The sequence below is a fragment of the Onychomys torridus genome, chromosome 2, assembly GCF_903995425.1.
Source record: "Onychomys torridus chromosome 2, mOncTor1.1, whole genome shotgun sequence".
Taxonomy (NCBI): Eukaryota; Metazoa; Chordata; class Mammalia; order Rodentia; family Cricetidae; genus Onychomys; species Onychomys torridus.
In genome coordinates this window covers 17,819,755-17,845,538 of record NC_050444.1, presented here as the reverse complement: position 1 = coordinate 17,845,538, position 25,784 = coordinate 17,819,755, and the positions used below count along the sequence as shown (strand labels likewise).

Genomic DNA, 25,784 nt, shown 5'->3' with positions numbered 1-25,784 from the left:
CAAACAGTCTTGACCCTTATTTGTCTGATCTCAAAATTTAATCCTATTGTAATAAAAACCTCACATATTGATGATCTAAATACTTTAGGAACGTTCCTTTGCCTCAATGATACCATGTACAATTTGAATATCTTATGATAAAACTGAATCAACCTTAAATCTATAGTCATGAAATTCAATCAATATGTGCTCAAGTAATAGAAATACATCGGTTACAAACCAAACTTCTTTATATGAAGACTTTAGATTTCTTCTAAGAACAGAAGAAACAAATATTTGACTGGCATGAACATAACTGAATTATATGTATATTTCTCAAGCAAAGTCATATCTTACCTAAACAGATCATCAGCAAGAGACTCTTCTTTCGCTTGCTGTCTTTGTACCTGTCAGAGTTAACATAACGTGAATCATTTGCTCAGTGAAATACCTGTTCTACTGATCATACAGTCCTCCTCCAGATTTCCATATCCAAGGTGTCACTTGGAAGTTTTTTCCTCTAGAGGCCCTCCTATTCAGCTGATCCCTCTATTTTAACTTCATGCTAAGATCACTGCAAAACTGTTGTAATGAAATAACTGTCTAGTCAATATCAAAGACAACCAACAGAACATTGCTAGCTTACTGAGTTAGTAAACATTCTTTTTTGCAGAAAATTCAATGCTCTGGAGTCAAAAATGATGATGGTACATGGGCTTCATTGAAACTGGGGACTTAGGAACAGCATGATGACTCAAGTGAGTGAGAGTGCATGCCAACAAACCTGATGCCCTGAGTTCAATACTCAGGAGATATGATAGAGGGAAAGAACAGACTCCAAAAGGCTATCCTCTGACTGACACACACACACACACACACACACACACACACACACACACGCACACGCACACGCACACACACACACACACACCCCCTACAAAATAAGTTTTGAATTGGGGATTTACAGAGAGACCCCATATTAACTCTATTCTGTCTAACTTGCTCTGAGTTATAGTCATTGTCTGAGATTCCAGTGACAGTGAGCTTGAAAGTGCAATAACCATGTCCTCTTCAAACAAAGCAGCATTACAGCACAAGGTCTGCCTTCCTCTTGCTTCTAAATCAGGACAGAGCAGTTTTTGGCTACAATCCTTTCCAACAGACCTCACCAAGCATCTAAAGCATTCTTAAGTTAGGATCAGGGAAAAACTCCCAATGAAAGCTCCTCTATCAAGTCCAGTGTGATCCTATAAGATGCCATTCAATATGCCTCCACGACTTCTATCTACCAAAGACAAAACAACTCATGAGTTTGACCCTCAAAATATGCAAACTTCTTAAATCTGGCTTCTTCAAATCACCCCATGTCTCTTCATGGACACTGTGTGCTTGTTTTGTTAATCAAAACAGAGCCACAAACAGAATTGTCTCCTACACATACAATTCCTTCTGTTTTTACTCCAATTTCTCCCTCTGCCAAGAAAGACACCCCCATTCCTCTTTTCCCACACCTAGTCACTTTCAAGGTCAATTTATTCAATATTTACTTAGTGCTCACTTCACACCGAGGAACAGTCTTTACTTCATTGACAATGGCTTTGGATTTCCTTTATTTAAATAGATCGCCTGCAACAAATCACCCCAAACTACTTGCTCCAGAACTTAGACAATACGTGCCAACTTCTGGATCTTATAATTATTATGTATGTATCCTATGAGTGACCCTCGGACCGACCACATGGAAGAAGCAGAGAACTAATTACTTCAAGTTATCCTGACCTATACTTGAGGACAGCAGCATGCTACATGTGTGAGAACACAAGGGCACATACACACAGGCAAAACAAATAAAATGTAATATAAACAAACAAACAAATGTACAATAGTGACCTGTAGAGATTTAATCCTACACAGATTTCTTTTATCCATATTGTGAAATGTCAAAATGAAATCACATCTTTTCTTTTTACATTTTCAACTATAGGAGCAGAACATAAATGGGAAGACACAGAACATGCATAAAATAATTGTTAAAAAAGCTGCTAAAAAATTTCAAAGCTTCAGGACAAAGAATACTAAATGTTTCTTTTCCCCCAAGACAGGGTTTCTCTGTAGTTCTAGATGTCCTGGAACTTGCTCTGTAGACCAGGCTGGCCTCGAACTCACAGAGATCTGCCTGCCTCTGCCTTCCAAGTGCATAGAGTAAAGGCCACCACCACCCAGCTAAAGAGTATGTTTGATATACACCATCCAAAATTCACAGAAACTTGACAAACTAGCCTACTGACTATGAAAATCATGGTGGGTTCACCGCCTAAGTCGAAGGGCTGAAAAAGAAGAAAAAGCACAGACTACAGAAGGAAAGTAGATGTTGACATGTGGTGCATTTAGGTACGTGTGCTGTAGCCATGCAGAATAGTTTACAGAGCGCCCAAACTGCTGTGGCTACAAACCAGGAGTGTGCCAGTGTAAACCTGCACACACAGAGCACCCCCTCTACCTCCTAGTGAAATAAACAGAAGACTGAAACACTTAGCAATTGATGTCATTTTAACCTCTCCTGAGCAAGCACCGAGCAATGAACCGGGTGCGTGTGGTGAGGCTCCCTCTGCCACTGCCTCACATCTCAACAAAGAGCACTGGATTATCATTCACTCACTGTTTCAACAGGTAACCTCTGGCTTTAGGTTTTACCTTCATTATTTTATGTACTGCCATAAAAGAAGGTGTATTCATAAAACATTTGTACACGTAAGAAAAAATGAAAAAAACAAAACAAAACAAAATAAAAAACTGACCAACAAGCACTGCGGGTACTGGAATCATTGACAAAAATATTTGCAGAACACAGAAAGAGTTGGAAAACCAAACAGACTTCAGCATAGAAAGATCCAAGTCCAAATTAAAACTCCATGGCTGGATATAAACATTAGTGTTGAAGACACAAACAGTAAACTGAATGACAATCTAAAAGAATTACCAAAATTATAGTTAAGAAAAATGAAACTTGATAAAATGTTACTGGGCCTTCCAGGAAGAAACTGTGGGGAAAATAGGAAAGGAGAATGGTCAGGGAAACAGTGAGAGGCTCAGAGCTGCTGGAGGGCGGCTCCCAGGCTGGAAGGCCCGCACCACCACCTGGGTCTACATGGAAGATCTTCCAGATGCCCTGGCAGCCATCCTTTCGGTGACATGCTTTCTTACTTACATTTTTGTGGTTTCAGTATTTCTTTTCCTGTTATATTAGGATTTACAATTACTCTATTTAGATCCCCAAAGTACAGATTAATCTTAATGTTCTGTAATGAACTAATTTCCCTAAGTGAATGAACTAAAGTCACTTAAATTTGCTTATAAGAATTTAGTTGAGGCTAGGGAGACGGTTCTGTGGATAAAAAAAGATGTGCTGTGAAAATATGACAACCTGAGTTCAGAGCCCTCGACCCACAGAAAAGCGAGGCACACACAGGTAACCTGAGGAGTAGGGACAGAGACAGGCGGATTCACCAGCTGGAGACCCTATCTCAAAACTAAATAAACACAAGTAAAGAAGATAATAGCAGTAAGCTTTCTGAAATCAACCCCTGGCCTCCACATGTGCAACTCAGGCATGCACACCCACACCCACTCTTACACTTACACACATACCACCACACTGAAAAGAAAAGTGACTTTACTCAAAACCAATCACAAGGGCTAAGGTGCCATTGCAAGGTGAGGCCTAGCCTCCTACGAACCTCCATTTCATGTTTCAGCCACTCTTCTAACTCTGTGTTCTTTCGGGCATGATGAGCTATTAGATCGGATCCTCCAATGATGAGGGGAAGCTTTCCTGCTCCAGGAAACATCACCTGGAGAACAGTAAGTAGTGAGGTTAGGCAGAGTAATAAAATAAAATAAAATAAGCTATTTCTTAAAAGGCCTAAAATGCAAACAGTGTAAGTCGTGCATAAATTCTATTAGTAAAAATAAGACACGGAAACCTGCCAGCCCATCCGTTTTCACCCTTTCCTTTTCCAGCTATTCCTATATCTAGATTTAGATTTGCAGCTAGGACTTACACACTAAGAAAAACCTAATAGTTTTAGTTTGTAGGTTTCATTTAAAAATCGCTTTAGTTTGTTATCTAGCAATCAATGCAACTCAAGGAAAACAAACTACAGTTTAAAACACTGTATCTTATTCTAAGATTTTCGAAGTTTAACCTATAATCCCAGCACTTGAGAGGCCGAGGCAGGAAGATTACAAAATCCAAAGCAAGCCTGGGTACATAATGAGTTCCAGGCCAGCTCATACTTCATGTAAGACTCTAACTCAAAAAGCAAAAAGAGGGCTGGCCCCAGGGGTAAGGGTGCCTGCCACCAAGCCTGAAAGCCTGGGTTCAATTCTCATGACTCACAGAGTGGAAAAAGAGACACACAACGCTAACATTTTGTCCTCTGACCTCCAGACAACACGTGCTGTGGCATGTGGATACCTTTACACGCAAAATAAATAAGCAAACACAAACCAAATGTTTTAAACTATAACATGTAACAGTGCTGGAGGCACAGTTCAGCTGGCAGAGTGGCCGCCCTGTATGGGTGAAGCCCTGAGTTTGAGGCCAGCACTGGACATGGTGGGGCACACCTATATCCCAATACTCAGGAGGTGGTGACAGGATGATCAGAAATTCCAGGTGTAACATGTATGTGTGAGTGTGTACTTTTTAACGAAGTCACACTTCATTAGTGAAAATGTCCTCCCCAAGAGCCAAACTTTAACAAAACCCCCAGTGCCAGGCATAAGAATCTCCCTATGAGTTACTGGTCAGAGGAGGCCAAGCAACTCCTGAAATAATATAGGCTACTGCCACTGCCCTTGGTTGCCTCCTGGATGCTGAGGCTAAGTCCCTCTTGCTGAAGACACCATGCATTCCACACACAAGAGTTGGAAGAATCAAGCTGGATTTGGCCTGGAAGCCTCCTTTCTGAAAACTAACTTTCATAGTACCTGGTAGAGGTGCCACTTAATGGACTCAATAGGTTGTGTTTATATATTAGTTTGTGTGTGTTTAACAATAACAAAGAAAGAAAAAGAGGCTATGAAAATGAAAAGGAGTGGGGACATATGGGAGGAGATGGAGGAAGTACGGGAAGGGAAATAATGTAAATACAGCATACATATATTTGGTTGATGGTAGTAGAATACACAGTTCCATATGTATTACACCAACAATAAAAATGCCTATAATTTCACTACTGAGTTTGACTATTTAAATAACTTCCTTATCTTCGTAAAGTCCCGAGTTGAAGAATTCTTTCAGGAAGTCACAGATCAATATTATAACCAGGAAGACCCTGTTGTTAGAGAACCTAATTAATTCTAAAGTTGGGGAAAATAGCAACCTCAGAACTATGTAATCACTAAATACATTTTTAAATGCTCTGTGTTTACTAGTAGTTTGTGTTGTTTCTGAGCAATTTTTTTCTTAACTGTCTGAAACAGAAGAAATAGCACAGGTCTTCAAAATCCTGCTTTTAGGGGCTGGTAGGATGGTCCAGTGGGTAGAGGCACTAGCCATCGAGCCTGACAGTCAGAGCTCAATCCCAGAACCTACCCTGTGGAAGGAAGGAACTGACTCCTGCTAGCTGTCCTCTAACCTCCACATACACATGGTAAACAAGAACTTAATTTCAAATGCAAGGAGAAACCCAAACAGTCACTTCTTCTTTTGTTTGTATTTGGTGCCAGTGTTGTGTTTCTGACAATAACCTGAACAGCCCTCTTGAGACACAGTCAATGAAGACACCTACCTTCTTGAATTTCTTGAAATTCTTCAGTTGACCACAGTCGTTCAGCAGGCCCAGACTTCTGGAAGCGGAGTTACTAACCACCAGGGACCTAAATTCAGTCAGCAGCACTCTTCTGGGAAGCTCCTCACTGCTGTCTGGAAGTTCATCACTCTTCTTAAGTGGGGTTACACAGTCAGGTAGGGAGCAGCAGGAGAGGGAAACAACTTGTCATGAGAGATCTACAGGAAAAGCCCAAGTACCCAAAGGAAGACAGAGCTGCTGCTGGCACCTGAGCTAACAATCTCTTCAGTGAGCCTCTCGCTTATGTCATTTACTACTATTACATTGGTAATAAGTGCAGGTCTGCACTGTTAAAATCTGCTGCTTGATACTGGAATACATTATTAACAAATGTGGTTACAGAAGACAGAATTGTAACGTACATTTCCTGCTTCATGTTTTTTCTAATGACTTATTACTTTCTGCTTATATTTCCTTTGTACTACAAAAATGATGCTAGACAAAAAGCAAATCTGAGTCTGCTGAGTTCAAAATAGCTCGTAAAGCAGCAGAGACATCATACAACATACCTGACCCAAGAACTGTTAATGAACAAATAATGCAGTGATGGTTCAAAAGGCTTAGCAAAAGAGGCAAAAGCCTTGAACAAGAGGAGTGTAGTGGCCAGCCATCAGAGAACATGGCCAACTGAGAGCAATCATTGATGGAAATCTTACAACTATAAGAAAAGTTGAAGAATTCAATATGGACCGTTCAACTATTGTTCAGCATCTAAAGCAAATTGGAAAGGTAGAAAAGCTCTGTAACTGTGTGCCTAGGGAGCTGACCAATAATAATATGAATATCATCCTCTCTTATTCTATGTAACAAGCCATTTCTCACTCAGATTGTGATACGGTACAAGAAGTGTACTGTACACAACAATCAGTGATGATTATTTCACTGGATGGACTGAGAATCTCCAGAGCCCAGCATTCACTAAAGTCAAACTTGCACCCAAAAAAGGTCATGGTCACTGGTTGTCTGCTGCTGGCCTGACCCAGTACAGCTTTTTAATTCCTAGTGAAACCACGGCATCTGAGAAGTGTGTGCAGCAAACCAGTGAGGTACACCCCAAGCTGCACTACTTAGGCTGTGACTGACAGTCAGAAAAGTCCCAATCCTCTACATCTAATTGCACACCAAACGATCAACACTTCCAAAGCTGAAAAGCACTGAGATATGAAGTTCTGCCTTACCCTCCATGTTCTTGCCAACTGACGACCACTCCTTCAGGAATCTCACAAACTTTTTACAGGGAAACACTACCATGAACAGAAAGTGCTTTCAAGAGTTCCTTGAATCTTGAAACACGGTTTTTTATGCAACAGAAATAAACTTATTTCTCACTGGCAAAAATGTACTGGTTGTAGTATTTTGATTTTGATTAATAAGGATGTTTGAGCCTAGTTATGACTATGACTTAAGATTCACAGCCTAGCTCTGCAATTCCTGTTGCTTCTAATCTAATCCAGCCCAATACTTGCACATCAAGACAGAACCTAGTTCTTTTTTTCTTTTCTTGAGAAAGGGTCTCACTATATAGTCCTGGCTAACCTGAAACTTGCTATATAGACCAGGCTTACTTAGAATTCAGAGTCCACCGCTGCCTTACTAGTGCTAGGGTTAAAGGCGAAGACTACACCCAGCTATTCATTTTTAATTGATGAACTATATAATGTATATGTAAGTTAAGTGCAGACAGGAAGAACAAAAAAAAAGCTACCCAAAAAGGCTCATCTGACAATAATGGAATGTAATCAGAACCTTAGGTAAAACTGGCCTGATTCTTTTGGAATTTACAGGTATCACACATCCATTACCGTATTTGATATAACAACAACCCCACTGGAAAAACTTGAGTCGTTTTATAAACAAATGACTCTCTTAAAAAAATCCTTACAAAAAGGATTTGCTCAAGATTGCAATCCATGCAGCATGGAGAAGAGTTAAGCCTAAGGTTCTCTATACTCTTTACTGTCTCATGGCCATAACACAACCTATTTCTAGAAGAGGTAAAAAAAAAATAATGGACCAGAATCATACGGGGAAATATTTAGTAAGACTGGAACCTGACAGAAATCTGTATGATGATAATCCTTTTAAGTCAAACATTTGTGAGAATAAAATAGGAATTTCCTTACAGCTGCTTCATCTTTTGCTGACCACAGCAGCTCTCTCTTTAGTTCAACTTTCTTTCCTGTTTCATCTTCTTGCTAAAAAGAGAAAACACTGTTCATAGGGGTTATGAGTAATCTTTTAAAAAGCCTTACACACAATCATACTGTGTCCCTGGAAGTACATACGTTATATACTTAGAGAATATCCAATGAAATGTGAACACAACATAGTTATAAAATCACAGTCAGACAATTGCATTAACAGTTGATCTATGTTGCAAAAACAAGATTTTATAGAGAGGGTGCTCTTTCTGCCTGGGTGGCAGAACATCAATAACTGCTGGTCCACCTTCCTTTATACGCATTTACAAAGGTGAATTCTCAAACTGGCTTAAGAAAATCAAATGAAGAATAATCTCAAACTGAGTACGGCTGGTTAACCATTCCTAGATTTGACACTACATGGTATCAAGCTGTCTAAGGAATTAGGAAAATCAATTGAAGGGCACATGGATCCTCTCTATACTACTTCTTTCATATAAAGAGAATCAGCAATTACCTAAAATAAAAAGGTTTTTTGTTTGTTTTGAGTCAGGGAACAGCCCTGGCTGGCTAGCAACTTACTATGTAGACCCGGCTGGCCTCAAACTCACAGAGATCTGCTTGCCTCTGACTCCTGAGTGTTGGAAAAATAAAGTGTCTTTAATACTGTACAATGAAAACCAAAACTTCTTTGAAAAGATTCTTACTAAAAACAAATTAGTACTAGAATATAGTGATCTATTTATTTGATCCTAATTGTTGTTTACTCTCTCTTAACTCCTACATTATATTTTTTCATTTATAATGTCATTGTTATATCCAAAGGGAACCCCAATACCACCGTCTACTCCGACCGAGGCCGTGATATCTCAGGATAAAGTGTAGGCTCACTGAGGCTGGGCTACAGTATTCGTAGGCAGCACTGCTCAGGAGCACGTGGAACGGCTTTCTTTCTGCCAAGTCTCATACCTCTTCCTCCTGGAGTCAGGCAAACGGGCATCTGGTGCATACCAAAGCCCATGCTATCCCCCAGCTTCCTCTGGTCTCTATTAACTTGTATCTGCTATGCATACCAAAGGCCCTACACTAGCCTCCTGGCTTTTCACATCTTTCCCTCTACCCTAAATGCCCAAGTTTACAGGCTTCCCTCTCCCCAGTTTCTCTCTGTTTCAGAAGGATATCCTTATCTGCTGGGCTCCACTCTGCTCCAGAGAGGGAACCATGGCTACTTGGAACTCCCACAAATGCCTTTGGTTACTCTCTCACTCACATCTACAATAAGAATCTTTCCCCACTACAGGGTGGTCAGGTCAGTGGTTTCACTGCACCCTTGCTTATATCAATTTGTCCTAAGTTTAAAAAAAGCAAAATAAGAATTATGCTATAAAATCATATACCACAGTAAAATAATTATATTTTCTGATATCATTATCACAAAACCCTTAAATATTAAATGAAAGGCTTTTGCTGCTTTACAAAACACTATTTTAGTGATGTCCATGGTACATGGTACTCAACTCTTGTCTTTTTCTATCTGGATTCTAATGATGTGAGTGACAGGAAGTCTGAACGAATGTGTAACGGAAGTAGGTACTGAGGACTATGAAGTAAAGGCAAAGAACAAAGCCTTCTGTGTGCAGTGGGCCAATCCGGGACAAATGGAGGTAAAGAAGCAGAGGCTGTATAAAATCTGGACTGTAATCTCAGCTCTCAGGATGTGAAGGCAGGACTTGAAGACCATCCTTGGTTGTGCATCTCACTTGAGATCAGCCTGGGGTACACGAGCTCTCGTCTCATAACCTGTTACTTACAGTTATTCCGTTGCTCTCTGGCACTGTGTCAGCACTAAGGTGACTATTCCTTCCTACGTCCATCCTTGGCTTCTTTCTGATGCCGACGTCTGCCTCTTGCTTTTCAACTTTCACTTGAACTTTCAGCTCTGGCTCTGCACTCTTGAGTAACTCTTCTAATACTTCATCTTCTATGGCCACATCGACTTCTTTTCTTTTTCTTGGTCTAAAATTTTCCACGGAAAATGACCTGCTGGCAGGACTCTTCCCCCTGGGTTCGATGTCTGTGTCACCCACAAATGAAGCGTCTGCTTCCCTGTCCACAGGCTCACTCTGAGATGGATGCCCCTTGCTTTTCCACAGTGAGGGTGCAGCAGGCTGGGTTTGTTCTAAAAGAGAACAAGACAGTTCCATTCTTGATGATTTGGATGAGGACATTTCTGGATTTTCTTCATCCCTTTCCCTTAGGTTTAAAAAAAAAACCAGAGAGAGGAATTTCGTTTAATTTCTCAGTATTTACTACTCATTCACAGTCTACTCCTCACTAGCAACAGTATTACTGGAATGAAACCTTTAGAATGGTATGTGCTTCATAGTCTTTCTACCCTGTTGACAGGATTGATAGACCTGCGGTTAAAGCATATGGAGAGCCTTGTCCTCTCTGCTAATGTAGAATCAGCTGATAAATCAATGTGAAAGGAAAGAGAAATATATGAAAACACGCAGAACCCACCGGCAGAAGGCAGTAGCTTATTTAGCAATGTAGGGAATTCATAGGCAATTAAAATTATATCTGGGACTGTAACCTGATGAGTTAATGAAAGCTGGTGTCAAAAAATTAAGCCAAACAGGCTAAATCCAGAAGACACCACCAACTGAATACTATGTGCTGTGTCACTACAGAATTCCATACAACAGCATATCGCTCTCTCAGGAAGCACTAAGTACTTCTGTTCATGAAAATTTTACAACAGTCCAGACAACTCACATGTGGTACTCTCTTTCTAGGTTGCCAAAGATCTAAGTGCAGAGCTGGCTGCAAACATATGGTAAGAGAAAGATACAGATCTGAGGAAGCAGAGAGGAAATAATTAAGGATTACAATAAAGTAAATTACTCTTTTGACCTTGCAAGATAGGCTATTATTAAAAAAAAAAAATACCAGAAAGATGACTCTGGAGCTTAGGTTTGACTATCTTTCCTAAAGAAGGCAGCACCCAAAAACAAAAGCTAAGGTAGGAGAAAGATGCAGAAAAACAAAGTGCAGTCTATATAATGGGCCTAGTGAAGGAGAACAGGACAAAACGGAGATGCAATGAGCTCAGAAATCAAACCACTGGGCCAGTGAGATGGCTCAGCTGATGAGGGCCACTAATCCTGACAGTCTGCAGCCGGTCCAAGGGTGCAAAGAGAACTGACTCCTACATGTTACCTTCTGACCTTCATAGAGTTCGTTGTCTCTCTCTCTCTCTCTCTCTCTCTCTCTCTCTCTCTCTCTCACACACACACACACACACACACACACACACACACACACAGAGAGAGAGAGACAGAGACAGAGAGAGAGAGAAGAAAGAGAGAAAAAAATATATATAATCTTTAAAAACAGAAATACAAGCTTTCCAGCGAAAGAAAACACTACTCTACAGTCATCTACCTGAGCATTTCTTTCAGAGACAGTTGAAGAATTATTGACAACATACCTTTTTTTGGTGCATGGCTGGAAGTAGTTTTTGATGGAGTTCTGCTGCTTCTGAGAAGTCCAATCTTTATTTTTATTAGCAGCAGGGCAGTTCACCGGTGAAAGCTGATAGTCTGGGATCTTTTCCCTAACCAGGGTATTTGATGCTACATTATTTGTTTTGGAGCTTGATTTGGGGGCCTCCTGTATACTGTAAGTTTCCTGTGAAAGCTTTCTAAAGTTTTGTTCCATTCCAGAGATTTTTATTTCTTTTGGTCTTTCACTCAAAGACATACTGTGGGAAAAGGAAGGAAAGGAAAACAATTAGCAATTTTTATTTAAAAATAAAGTTCTCTAAATTTTCTGATAAATACAACTTCAGAAGATTAGATAATAATTCAATTAACATATCTTCCCATTCCAAGAAAGCAGCACGCCTACTACCTAAGGCCTGCAGGACGACATGGTATTCCCCTCCTGGCAGCACACACCTCTAGGCATTTGCTCCTAGAAATAACTGCCAAGCACACTTACAACCTCAACCTAGTACCCTACTGGAGACTAAACTAGGTGATAGTTTATATAATTTTTATCTTAAAATTATTTTCATGTAAGCTTGTTATTGTAAAATATAGAAAATCAGGGAAACTCCTATTATGGTGCATTTAAATCAGCCTGGGAAGACTGGCATGAGTCTATCTAACCAGATGGTAGTTTCTGCTCTACAATTCCAGACTACTAGAAAAACATTTTAAAGACATGTATTGTTTTGTAAAATATGATTGAACACCAAATAAAGCTGTCTTTCAAGTAACTACTTAAAATTAGATATTTCTTTTATAAGTTCTGCCCAGTAAGAGTTAAACACAATCTAATATAATGTTATTAAACATCTTAATAGGAAAATGCTTTTGTGTAATATTGAAAAGAAGACTTTGAGAACTATCATACAATATGAAACGGTAACCCTTTCGGTTAAGCAACAAAACAAAAAGAAACCAGAGTTCTTCAAATAAGAGAAATCACTGAAGAACTACATGTATGGATGAATATTAACTATTTGGATATCCAGGCTAACCTAATACATTACCTCCCAAATTATGTAACAGGGCAAGACAGAGCAGATGTTCCTCCATCTTGTATTCTTGCGGAGGCCATTTTGGGTTTAACTAGAATTTGATCTCCCTGATGAAGAATTCCATGGCAAATTATTCAACTCAATTCTAGGACCTGAGGCCAAGATGACCTAGACAGCTTATCTTAGTTTGTTAAACTGCTTGCTTGTGCAAACCTCCCCCTGCAGCTGCTGAGCAAGACACCAGGATGTGGTTTTTGCCTTTAAAAGCCCCTTGGTCTAAATGCTCAGGGCTACACTTAGGTTGGAATACTTAATACTTTCCAGCTGCCTGGAAAAGACTTTCAGTTGGCTATAAGCTGTGTCTGAATGGTGATGTCTGGTGGACAATCTATAACAATTATACAAACTATCATATTTTTAATAATATACCCATATTCATGAGGGATACATGAGTCCTGAAACCAATGATAAGAGTCAAATTCTATACATTTTTCTATGTATACATGCCATTAGTTTATAAATTAGGCATAAATTAGAGATTAATAGTAGAACTAATAAAACAATAATTATGGAGGTTGGAGAGATGACTCAGTAATTAAGAACACTGGCTGCTCTTCTAGAGGACCCAGTTTCAGTTCCTAGCAGCTCACATGGCAGCTCACAACTGTCTCTAACTCCAATTCCAGTGGCTCTGACACCCTCACACATACATACATATAGGCAAAAATGTCAGTGCACATAAAAATAGATAAATTTTGTAAAAAGCAAAAATTTTAAAACTACAGAATTACAACACACTATAATAAAAGTTACATGAATGTGGTGTCTCCCAAAATATCTTACTGCACTACGCCCATCCTTCTTATGATACAACAGAAATAAGCACTATGTGGTTAAGATGAAGAGAGCTGAATGGTTTCGGCATTGTGATATAGCATCAGACAACTATGTAAAAATTACATGAACGTAAGCGCTGAAGCACTACGACACTCAATCCAATAAGCACAAGAGCTAGTAGTGACAGCAGGTGCAGCATATATAGTACAGACTAGCTGAACAAAGGAACAGTGCACATCTAGGTGAGAGAACATGGCACCAGTTCTCCACCCAGGGGTCAAACGACCCTTTAACAGGGATCACCTAAGACCACCAGAAAACAGGTATTTACATTACAATTCGTAACAGTAGCAAAATTACAGTTATAAAGAAGCAATGAAAATAATTTTATGGTTGGGGGTCACACACACAAGGAACTGTATCAAAGGGTCCCAGCATTAGGAATGTTGAGAACCTCTGTGCTAAGACACTTTATCATGCTATTCAGAAGCATAAGTTAAAACTTAGGAATTTCTAATTTCAGTGATTCCATTCAATATTTTTAGACAATGGTTTACTAAGGGTAATTAAAAGTACATATAAGTAGGGGCTACTATATTTCAAATTTATTTCATCAATCACAAATTCTTTCTCTTTCAAATACATTTGAAGGAATAATAAAAATTACCCTAAAGCAGTGAGAACAGTTTGCAGACTAAATCAGGTCTGCTACACCACCATACTCAGCCATATGCTGTCTATAGTGACTTTTACTCTACAACAGCAGAGTTACATAATTGTAACACAGACCAACAGCTCACAGTTCCATTAGGATTTCCTAGCTGAAAGAACTACAGGCAACTACGGAATGCTGAGTGGAGAAAATCTTCCCAGGGAAGAGCACACCAATGGTTAACCAATACTAATGGTCAGCTCTGAAAACGTACATACAAGTAACATTATACAGAGCAGGTTGTTGTTTATGTATTGAGGAATGTGTGCGTATCATTCTCTCTGGTATTCCCTTCTCTCATGCTTTATCTCCAAAATGATGACTTGAAAGGGAGTAAATTTTTCTTAAATATGCTATTAATTGGTAAAATAACAACAACATGATAGCAAAGGTATTTTACCATGTATCTGCTGGCTCTGATTCCGTGTCGGCTACATATGCTGTCATATTCACCGGAGCACTTGGCATTATTTTTCCATTGACTGACAAACCTTGGGAAAGGCTTGGTCCTGGAGTTGTTGTTTTTAACTCTGTACATTATGCAAGTAGAAAGAAAAAGAAAGTCACAGTCATTACATATTACATGGAAACAATTATAAAATCCGCAAGCTGTTTGTTTTTGGGCAAAATCAACTGATATATGGACAGCAATAGGAAAACAGAGAAGCCAGTAGGCCTGTGTCACTGTTCGCCTTATCCTGCTCATCCGGCATACTCACTTCTTTCCTTCTAGTGGTTAACACGATCATAGGTATATAAACAATCACTGACAGACATTTACTAATTAAGAAACAAACTCATGAATACAAAGAGAAAAAGAGAAGGGGAAGGAAGGAGACTCCAGCACTACTGGCATGAAACCATTGAAATGGGAGCCATACCAGGTCTATCTGGGATGTGCAGAGGGAAGAGGGCCTGTGTAGAGTGCACACTTGATTCTCCTCCACGACCTGCTTTCTGTATGAAATCATGCACTAGAGAAAGCCTCATCTGCCAGACAAAAGCCAAATGCAGGACCAGTTTGGCCCTGATAGTTTTAAAATCTCCAGTTTTCTCGGCTTTGACCTCTGCCCCGCTCCCTCCCCTTGGAGACAGGGTCTCATAAAGCCCATGCTGGCCTTGAACTTAGTATGTAGCTAAAGCTAGCTTTGAATTCCTGTTCCTCTGGCCTCTGTCTTTGAAATGCTACAATTTCAGCACCTTATTTGGTGGCTTCTTAAAAAAAAAAAAAAAAAAAAAAAAAAAAAAAAAAAAAAACTTATGATGAGCTTTAATCTTAATAAGCTTTAGATTTATAGAAAAGCTGAGCCATTAGTTCAGAGGTTTCTCACATATCCAGTATCCCTTATTATTAGCATCTTATATTTATATAATGCAGTGGGTCACAACCCTTTGGGGGTCGAATGACCCTTTTGCAGGGGTCACATATCAGATATTTATATTATGACTCATAACAGCAGTAAAATTGCAGTTATTCAGTAGCAATGAAAATAATCTTGTGTGTCACCATTACATGGGGAACTGTATTAAAGGGTCACAGCATAATACAACTGCTAAAATGAATGAACCAACACTAATAATACTTAATACCATTACTAAATAAAGCTTCTGGTTTATTCATGTTTAGTTTTTATTTACTCTTCTTTTTCTACTGCAGGATACTTGTTATGTTTACTTGCCAGCTTTTATAACGTCTATTTATTTACTCATTGTTTCTGAGGGTGGAGGCCAGTACCTTACACATGCTAGGCAAGCACGCAACCTCTGAGCTACAGTGCCAGCTCTACCTCTTGCTTTCTCAATCCAGAGATTCAGTGGCCTCTGAGGCCTTTTCACACACCAACAGTGGATGAAAAAGGCTTGTTGGTACACACTGCCCAGATGACTTTGTGAACTAGTAACCTAACTCAGTTAGACAAATCATTTGCTGCTGTCAGGGGGTACAAACCTGATACGAGCTAATAACCATGCTCTGGGTTAAAGAGGCACGCAAGCACTTAGTTAACCGAATAGACTCTGTAGCTGGAGAAAAACAAAACCCAGTGAAGTGATTATGTGTAACTTGTATGAAAGTTAAAAGACGAAGACAACTCGGGAAGCTCCGTGAGAGGGGCAGGTGGAAGGAGTTTGAGTTGACAGGTAGCCCTGGCATTACAGGAGCTAAGGGTGACACGTTAGGAAGTGTAGAGCTAAAACTGGAAAAGGCATTAAGTATTTTGTAGAGGCATCAGGAAGTGGTAAGAACTGAAGGAGAGATGCTGCAGCTACTATCAAGGAGCCAGCCTTAGTTTAGACAAAGGGTTCCATTCACAAGGAGTGGTGAATACAAGTTTCCAGAAAGGATGGTGATGCCATACAGGCAGTGAAGCACGGACCATAGTGAAGAGTCTGGTAGGGGAACCATCACCAGGAGCCATGGCAGCCCTCAAAAGGGAAGTGGCTTTAGACAGGAAGGAGCAGAGCCACAGCAGCAGCATGGCTGGGGGGAGCTGGTCTGAGCAATGCCATCTGAGCAGCAATGCGATGACACAGAGAGGAAAATCAAGGCTGACTGGAGCCTGCAGTCCGAGTCTCCACACACTGGTTCTCTAGCCCAGTTCTTCCCACACATTCAAATCCTGGGCCTCTCGAGGTCGGTATAGAAACGCAAGCTTACAACCAATCAGAACACCCAATGCCTCGGCCACTTCCCAGGATACTGGGAACTAAAGAATTCAAATTTACAGTAAAAACTGTTTCTGCAGTGTACATATAGTTCTGTGTTCCAAACAGAAACAGAAGACAGATGCCACAAACGGGGGCTAGGATAGGAGAGGCTATAGACTTAGATGCAGCTCTGTTTTCATGCTTATTGTTTATGTCTTAAATTATTGTTAAATTTGGTTCCCATCCCAAAAATAACAACAAAACAAACAGCACATGCTATTTCTAAAAAGTTGGGCAGATTTTTATTTTTTAAAGGTTTATTTATTTATTATATATACAGTGTTCTGTCTGTATGTATGCCTGCAGGCCAGAAGAGGGCACCAGATCTCATTACAGATGGCTGTGAGCCACCATGTGGTTGCTGGGAATTGAACTCAGGAAGAACAGCCAGTGCTCTTAACCTCTGAGCCATCTCTCCAGCTCCCCAGATTTATTTTTAAATTTTATTTTTTATTTTATGTGCATTAGTATTTGGCCTGTATGTGTGTCTGCGTGAGTGTCGGATGCCCTGGAACTGGAGTTACAGACAGGTATGAGCTGCCATGTGGGTGCTGGGAATTGAACTTGGATGCTTTGGAGGAGCAGCAAGTGTTCTTAACCACTGAGCCATCTCTCCGGCTCCCAGATCTCCAACAGATCGGATGGGACAGTCTCTCCAAAAATGTGGTGATATTTAAGTATCTATATCAGTTTTTTAAGACAGAGTTTCTCTGTAGCTTTGCGCCTTTCCTGGAACTCACTTGGTTGCCCAGGCTGGCCTCAAACTCACAGAGATCCGCCTGACTCTGCCTCCCGAGTGCTGGGATTAAAGGCATGTGCCATCACTGTCCAGCTAATTTCTAGCTTCTAATCTAAGGGTAAACTCTGGGCATTTTAGTCATAAACTTTGGGAAAATATTAATCAGAACACAACTCCAGCAAAAGAAGTTAGGTGACATATTTAAAACTTCCCAAGCACTTCAAACCGTATGTTCGTGAAGCTTACTTAGTGGGAGAGGAAACAAACATACTTTACTAACACATCTGAAATCAAGCAGTGCAGTGCAGTGCTCAACAGCTGTGAGCTAAGAATCGGTCTGAATGGATTGTCTGGTTTGTGAACTGGGGTTCATGTGCTAACTTCTCTACACATCAGTCCCTCACCTGTACAATGTATAAAACCTCTTATAGTAAAACAGACTTTTGTTTCAAATTAAATGTAATGATGCATGTAAAATTCTTATTTTAGCTTCTATTATTGCAATGGGCAACAGTAATTCATTACTAATCAGTATTATTGATAGTCTATACACCTAATTGATTCCTTCCTGGTCTTTAAGTACTTAGTGGCTCACTCCTTCCAAACTCTAATTTAAAATACTTCCTATCCATTTAGACTGAGGTTGCAAAACACATTAAATTATAGCGCCCAATTTCACGGGTATTGTTTAGTAGGCTACATTGTAAATGAAGCCACAAGTGTATGTGAGGAATATGAAAGTCCAATAACTGCTCATGAAAGGAGGCAAAGAAAAGCTATCAGGAAAAATAAATGGCAAGCTTTCTAAAGTACCCTGTCCCCAGGGAAACATCTAAGCAACCCCTGCACCGAGGCTCAAGGAGCATCACAGAAGAGGAAGGACTGTGGCAGAGCCAGACGACCAAGGAGTCTGCTGTGAGATTGTGTCTCCTAGTGATAGAAGAAGCTGCACCTGTGAAGTCTCACCAACGTGACTGCCTACACATGAGCTGATAAGGGCAACACCAGACAGGCTGCTGTGGTCAGGAGAAGGCCATGAGGCCTCCATCCTACACACAGAACTACAGGCAACCAAGGAATGCTGAGGGTGGGAGAGGCAGTCTTCCCTAGGGAAACACACAATTGGTTATCCGGAACCAAGTGGTCAGCCCTGAAACCACACAAGTAACATTACTAGATTGAACAGGTTATATTTAGAAATATATGCATGTAACAATTAATGAAAAAAGAGGCCATGAATTTGAAAGACTGCAAAGAGGAGTATAAGGGAGGGTTTAGAGGGAGAAAGGGAAGACAAACATGACGTAATTATATTATAATCTTAAAAATAAAAGCAAAAACTCTTTAAAGACAAAAATAATAATTATAAACGAATCAACTTATTTCCAAACCGAGTATGGGAACATACAGTAATCCCTAGGTGTCCAGTATTCCAAGACACTGTTCCTCACAACAGATACTAAATACAAGGTGCTCAAGTCCCTTCTGTTAGAAATGGCACAGTACCGATGTATCAGATCCTGATTACTTACACTGAAAATGCTAAGTCAATTACTGTCCCATTTATTGCAGACTAATGTCAGGAAAAAGAAGCTGATACATATAGACATAAAACCTCCTGGTTCTTTATTTTATTTTTTAAAACTGAGGTCTTGCTAGATAGTCTAGACTGGCCTGGAATTCATAAGTGCCCTAAGTTGGCCTTGAATTTATGATTCCCTGCCTCCATTCTAAGTATCTTTGACTGAATAATTTTGACTGGATTGGTAATTTGGTGGAACCTGTGGACACCAAAGGAATACTAGCGGCCCCCTCTGAGTGGTGCCACAACAGTTTTCTACTGAAGTCTGCACTTTCATTCTGAACCCCTAAAATCTATTTGCTACACAAGAGCTATCTGATCCTTTTGCCTGGAACTCTGTCAGATCCCCACATCACCGCCTTGCCTAGCAGGTCAGGCTGCAGGAGACTCGAATGCCATGTCCTCAGTGAACCTTCTCTGAAGACAGGCCAAGCCAGCACACTTCCAGGTAGGGTCACACAGCCTGGTCAGCTCTGTACTTAGCTGTCCTGAACCGTAGTGTGTGCTGTGCTTGTTCACAGTCTGAATCTGATCCTGCTCACTTTACTCACTAATGAGCAGTACCCAGTATTAGGGCAGAACTATGATTCTAGTGAGTAAATGAAGGTATGGCCACACCTCACAAGTACAACAGCAAAGTACACATATAAATAAATAAAATTTTCTGAACCATCAATAAAGTGTCTTATTTACCTGTACAAGGCTGGCCCTGAGGATTACAGTAATTCTTTGTAGTCATAAAAATAACAGCCAATCCAATTTCTGCTTCAGGAATAGGCCTAAGACCATGCCTATGAGAATAAAAGTTTAAATATAGTAATGTACTAAGACTAACAACTTTCATTAACATAATATTAAGCTTGACAAATCTATTTTTCTTCCCAAAGAGACACTAAAATTTTATGGTATGGACAGAACTTGAAATGTGGAAAGTATTTTTAAATTCCTCACTAGGGCAATATTGTAGACAAGCCATGACTTTCCAGCAACCCAGCTAACATCATCAATAAGATCAGGGGCTACAGCAAAGGAGGAAGCCTTCCTAGTTCTACGCTGCTAGGATAATTTTCAGAATGAGCAAATAGTACTATTTCGAGACAACCAAATCTTCATATACACGATTACACTGATCCCCAATAGAAAAGACAGCAAGGAGGTGGGGAACTACAACTCACCACACATCTTTCAAGCATCTTTTTGGGGAACTGAGATGATAGTTTTGCTATGCTGCAACTGACTAGCCTCAAACTCATCAACTCATGTAATCCTTTTACCTCAGCATTGATGGTACTGGGATTGTAGGTTGGCTCAAAGTACTTCATTCAAGAGTCTTATGGGGACTCTGCTCTATTCTACAATATGGATGATTTTATAAAACAGAATACTTAGTTTAACTTTTAAAAACATTATATAGAAACTATTACTTAAATTTTCAGCTACAAAGCACCCTTTAATATTTATTGAAGAGTTGTTTTAAATAGTTGTGGTAGTCTGAATTATATGACATGTTTTATGTGTTCTGAATTTAGAATTCTATTGCATGTATAATTATAACAATAAAAGCACTAAAAATTAGACTTTAGGGATAGAAGAGACGTATGAAAAGTTAAAGACTGTCTTTCCCAGTCTATATCCTCTACCCTCCCTATTCAATTAGTGCAGGGTTAGCTATAGCTGGCTGGGAGGGATAGCTAGATACTCACTGAGGGTCCTTCTATGAGGAAAGATCAGCAGTCAAAAAGCCTAACTATTGTGGGGTGTGTTGGTATATGACTTTAATCCCAGCACTCTGGAGACAGAGGCAGGCAGACCTCTTGGAGTTTGAGGTCAGCCTAGTCCACATAGTGAGTTCCAGGACAGAGCTACACAGTGAGACCCTGTTCCCCTCACTCACCCCCACTCACCCAAAAAGAAAGAAAGAAAGAAAAATGGTCAGCTGTGATGACCTTTTTGGATTGGCCCAGTTAAGACTTGAAGATGGCAGCGTTTTGCTCTGAGGAGAGTCCTGTGCATCAGGGATGGAGAGGAACTCAATTAGCAGGCTACTTGCCTATCACTAGTACATGAAACCCTATGTTTGATCCCTAACATAAACCAGCAGGGTGGTTTAAGCTTGTAATCCCAGCATACAGGAGGTGGGACAAAAAGATCAGAGGTGCAAAGTCATCCTTGGCTACACAGCCGATTAGAGACAAAAACAGAAGCAAATCCAAAGCAAAACAACAGAAAACAGCTGACATTTTCCCCATTTCTCCATCCTAGCACATATAAGTATATGTATACTTTCCCATATTGACATACACATATATGGAATTACATGTAGTAGTATATGTATGAACGGAAAACTTTTAAATTCTAGGTACTTTTAGAAAGTATTTTACTTTTTTGAGTTTTAACCTCAGCTTCAATATACTGTGCATAAAAACTACTAGTTTATTAAGCGTCAGAAGCTGATGGATATTGCTTTAATTCCAGCATTCAGGAGGCAGAGGCAGGCATTCTGTAAGTTCAAAACCATCTCAGTCTACACAGTAATAAGTTCCAGGACAGCCAGAGCTACACAGTAAGACTCTGTCTCAAAATAAAACAAGACACACATACACATACACACATACAAAGCAAATTCTATAAATTTCATTAAAGAAGCAAAAGGCAGACAATACCTAGATAAAATTATATAGATATCCCACCACCTAGCACCCCAAAACACAATTCTTAAGTATATGGCATGACAAACCTTTGTGTACACATTTATATTAACTGGGCTGCATATAAAAATCTACTTGCATTTTTAACCAGTGGAGAATGATTATGTACCTTTGAAGCACATCCATTATCAAATGAATCCATTTCTTCTGGGAGTCAGTAATTATGATTTGTGTATTTGTTATTCCTATGTCGACAACACAAGTTCCAGGAGCTGAAAAGAAACTCTCTTCCTCTTCATTTTCTTCTGCTATCAGTCTGGCTTCCCCTCCTCCAAAAACAACTGCAGAACTTAATTTCTTATGCTAGAAATGGAAGAAACATTTCACCAAGCAAAGCATCAGCTGCAGCGAGGCTTTGGAGCACATTCTCACTATGTACAAACTGGACTTGCATCCTACTTCTCAGTGGACAATTTGAGCTTCCACTCTGAAAACCCTAGTTCAGCGGCCCCACCTATAATCCACACATCACTACACTGTCTTCTCAGCATGCTCCCACACAGTTCTCCAAGGGCTGATTCACTTGTATGACTTTGCCACTACAACATAAACTCCCAAAATCCACATTTTGGAACACAAAAAAACATTCCACACATGCTCTGTTAGCTAAACCAGTCAGGACTTCAATGTCTTGTCTCTCCCACTATGGCACTCACATAAACTAAACAGGCCAATTAGGCAGTGTTAGGAAATACTGTAATCAGCTACATGAGCAGAGCAGGTTCTAGTGCACAGCAGCTTTTTATCTTATTTCACACATCTACACAAACCCCAAAATGAAAAGCCCCAACAGCTGCCAATCAGAGTACTAATGTGGCAGCTGTACAGATGCCTAAGTGACTGAGAACACTGGATGCTCTTCCAGAGGACCTGGGTTCAGTTTCCAGTAGCCATATGGTAGAACTCAAAACTGTCTGTAATTCTAGTCCCAGGGCATCGGACGCCCTCATCTGACCTCCAAGGGTACAAGGCATGTGATGCACATGCAGACAAAACACCCATACCCAAAAAATAAATAAATACAATAAAAGAGAAAGAAAACGAATGTATCCCAGCTTTAAATTACCTGTTTGGCATTTAAAAACACAAATGTTTTCCCTCTGAAGATTTGTTTTCTTTCCTGTCGTTCTGATAGATCGACACTTCTACTTCCAATAGTTGGTTCGTCAATGGGCGGGTAAAAACTGTAAAATAGTTAAAATATACTCTAATCACATACTCTTCTCTCTGCTGGCTGACTACTGAATTTTTTTTTTTTAAAGATTTATTTATTTATTATGTATACAGCATGTATGACCAGAAGAGGGCACCAGACCTTATTACAGATGGTTGTGAGCCACCATGTGGTTGCTGGGAATTGAACTCAGGACCTCTGGAAGAGCAGTCAGTGCTCTTAACCTCTGAGCCATCTCTCCAGCCCTGACTATTGAATTTGTGAATCAAGTGACTACCTGAAAAGGTTGAGTTCAATATTACTTGAGCCAGGGACAATGATATACGACTGTGTCTCCAGGAGGCAGAAGCAGAGAATCAGTTTGAGGCTAATCTGGCCTACATTATGAACTAGAATAATTGAACAGAACATGTTACAACACAAGAGACCAGTAAAGGCAACATACTGAGAGCCTGTCAAACAAAACAAAACAAAACCAAGAAGAAGCAAACAAAAACCAGTATTTCCAGGGGTTTTTGGTTTTTTTTTTTAATTTTCTTGGTAAAGTTTTATCTGAAACAAAATTACCAAAGGTATCTAGATACCTTTTCCTAAAATATGATACCAGCTCCATGCATTATAGCAAAATGCCTCTGTATTTTCTTAAAATAAATACGTTAAGAGATATGATTGCAACAAGACACACATTAAGCAAAAATAAAGCTGAAAGGTGGTTTGTGGCAGATCTCTTCTGGAGAATGTACAGAAAGCACATGTGATCACCTGTGCTCCAGAGTAAGGAACACAGCATTTGTGAGTCCACAGTGGGCTGTCAGCAAGCATGCTCTTTATTCCAGAGGAAATACTGCTTCATTTCCCAAGGTTTCTCACTGCAAACACTACACAGAAGTGGCTGTGGAAAGGGCTGGCAGACTTTAGTCTTCCCATAGCCGGCAAGTTACATATGAATGCCAGAGATCTATGGAGACTCTCCAAGCAGTGAGTCATGTTTGAAATAAAATAACCAAGAGAACATGTTACAACATGAGAGTTCTGTACAAACCGAAAGGGAACTCCCTCTTTTCCTTATATTCAGACATACATAATAGAGACTTTCCTATCTGAATATACATGATACACTTAAACAATCTTTTTCAACACTGAGTCTTCTAAAACTGACTCCATCTATTCCCAGTACTTTAGGAATCATAAATCACATCAGGTCCATGCAGTGGTGACTGCCTTTGTTCTTGATGACCTGAAAAATGCACATGTAACTGTATTAAACAGGACAGCATTTGCTGCACAATAGCACCATAGCATGCCCTGATTTAAATTCAGAGCTATTCATACTTTTTCAGGACTAAAAGAAATATTTATGACATCAAGTCACTACAGTTTATTTGCTATCCCTTTCATATTCATTTCTATTAATTTTTAAAAAAATTTATGTTTGAGTGTTTGCTTGCATATACACACACATATATACATACATACACGTATGTGTATGTGTGTGTGTGTGTGTGTGTGTGTGTGTGTGTGTGTGCATGTGTGTGTTGGTGCACCATGTGTGGACCCCAACTGAAGTTACAGACAGTTGTGAATTCAGTCACCATCTAGGTTTGGAACAAAACCCAGTGTCTTCTGAAAGACAGGACTATAGAATGAGGAAAAAAGCAGAGCACTCAGTCTTAAATAGATGTAGACAGGTATAAGGATCTACTATTGGGCAAATGACTACATACTTTTTGATTGTTTGGTGTTTTTCTAAGACAGTGTCTTGCTATAGAGCACAGGCTGTACTCACCTTGCTGTACAGGTCAGTCTCTTGAGTGCTAGGATTACAGGACTGTACCACCATGCCCAGCTCTTGATATGAAACGTTGATTGCCAATTGCTAGTATAAAACACTGACACAATAGGCCTTTGGAGTTAACAGTAAGTTAGGAGTTATTCAAAAGTCCTCCTAGAGTAATGCCGCTTCACTGTGGTCATGGGTGTTAACAGCCAGAAATCGGAATAGAAGGAGGATTCAACAGTTAACTCTAAAAGCTCCAAACAACAGGACATCCAACAACAGTAAACATTTACCCTGCACCTAAAGCAAACTGGAATCAACAACAACTCACACTTTGTAGTCAGAGTTGTTATTTACAGGGACTCCCCAGAGGCAAAGAGATGGACTTTGGAGGGAGAAAGAGTATGATTTTGTTGAGAGACCAAGCAAGTATATAAGGGACACTTCCTGAAGCTGTTCTGATAGGGCTGTGGACTCAAGGTTAAGAACCACCCACTACTGACCAGAATCCAAAATAATGTGTTATCTGTTAACCAGATTATAAAATAAATTTCCTAGATGAAAAAATAAATATATAAAAAACCCAAGCCAATCAACCAACCAACCAAACAAACAAACAAAAAATCCAGAAGATTCTAATTTTTGGCTTTTGTTAAACACAGACATCTATGTGGTGATACATTATGTACCCTATTAAAATTTGCCTGAAGATCAAAGGACAGAACAAGTCATTAGATTAAACATAGATGCCATGCAGTGGTGGCACACACCTTTAATCCTAGCACTCGGAAGGCAGAGATCCACCTGGATCTCTGTGAGTTCAAAGCCACCCTGGACTACGTGAGATTGATTCAGTCTAGGAGAGAAAGAGCCAAGCAGTGGTGGCATACAGCTTTAATCCCAGCACTTGAGATCTCACGCCTTTGCTACCAGTAGTATTTGGGAAGTCACACGCCTTTAATCCCAGCACTGGGAAGTAAGTAATATGGCTGGGCAGAGAAAGATATAGAAGGCACGAGGAGACA

The 25,784-nt window shown here is 39.9% G+C and overlaps 1 protein-coding gene across 1 annotated transcript in view; it reads right to left on the bottom strand.

The window, feature by feature from the left end:
- Nbn (nibrin) overlaps positions 1 to 25,784 on the bottom strand; it is a 36,779-nt gene that overhangs the window by 663 nt on the left and 10,332 nt on the right. Inside the window, exons 6-15 of the mRNA XM_036177678.1 lie at positions 22,875 to 22,992; positions 21,918 to 22,111; positions 19,794 to 19,891; positions 14,474 to 14,603; positions 11,469 to 11,741; positions 9,787 to 10,228; positions 7,958 to 8,029; positions 5,775 to 5,927; positions 3,717 to 3,830; positions 337 to 386 (exon numbers count right to left, since the gene is read on the bottom strand). Of these exons, the coding sequence (XP_036033571.1) occupies positions 337 to 386; positions 3,717 to 3,830; positions 5,775 to 5,927; positions 7,958 to 8,029; positions 9,787 to 10,228; positions 11,469 to 11,741; positions 14,474 to 14,603; positions 19,794 to 19,891; positions 21,918 to 22,111; positions 22,875 to 22,992 (1,644 nt within the window). The remainder of the gene's footprint in view (positions 1 to 336; positions 387 to 3,716; positions 3,831 to 5,774; positions 5,928 to 7,957; positions 8,030 to 9,786; positions 10,229 to 11,468; positions 11,742 to 14,473; positions 14,604 to 19,793; positions 19,892 to 21,917; positions 22,112 to 22,874; positions 22,993 to 25,784) is intronic.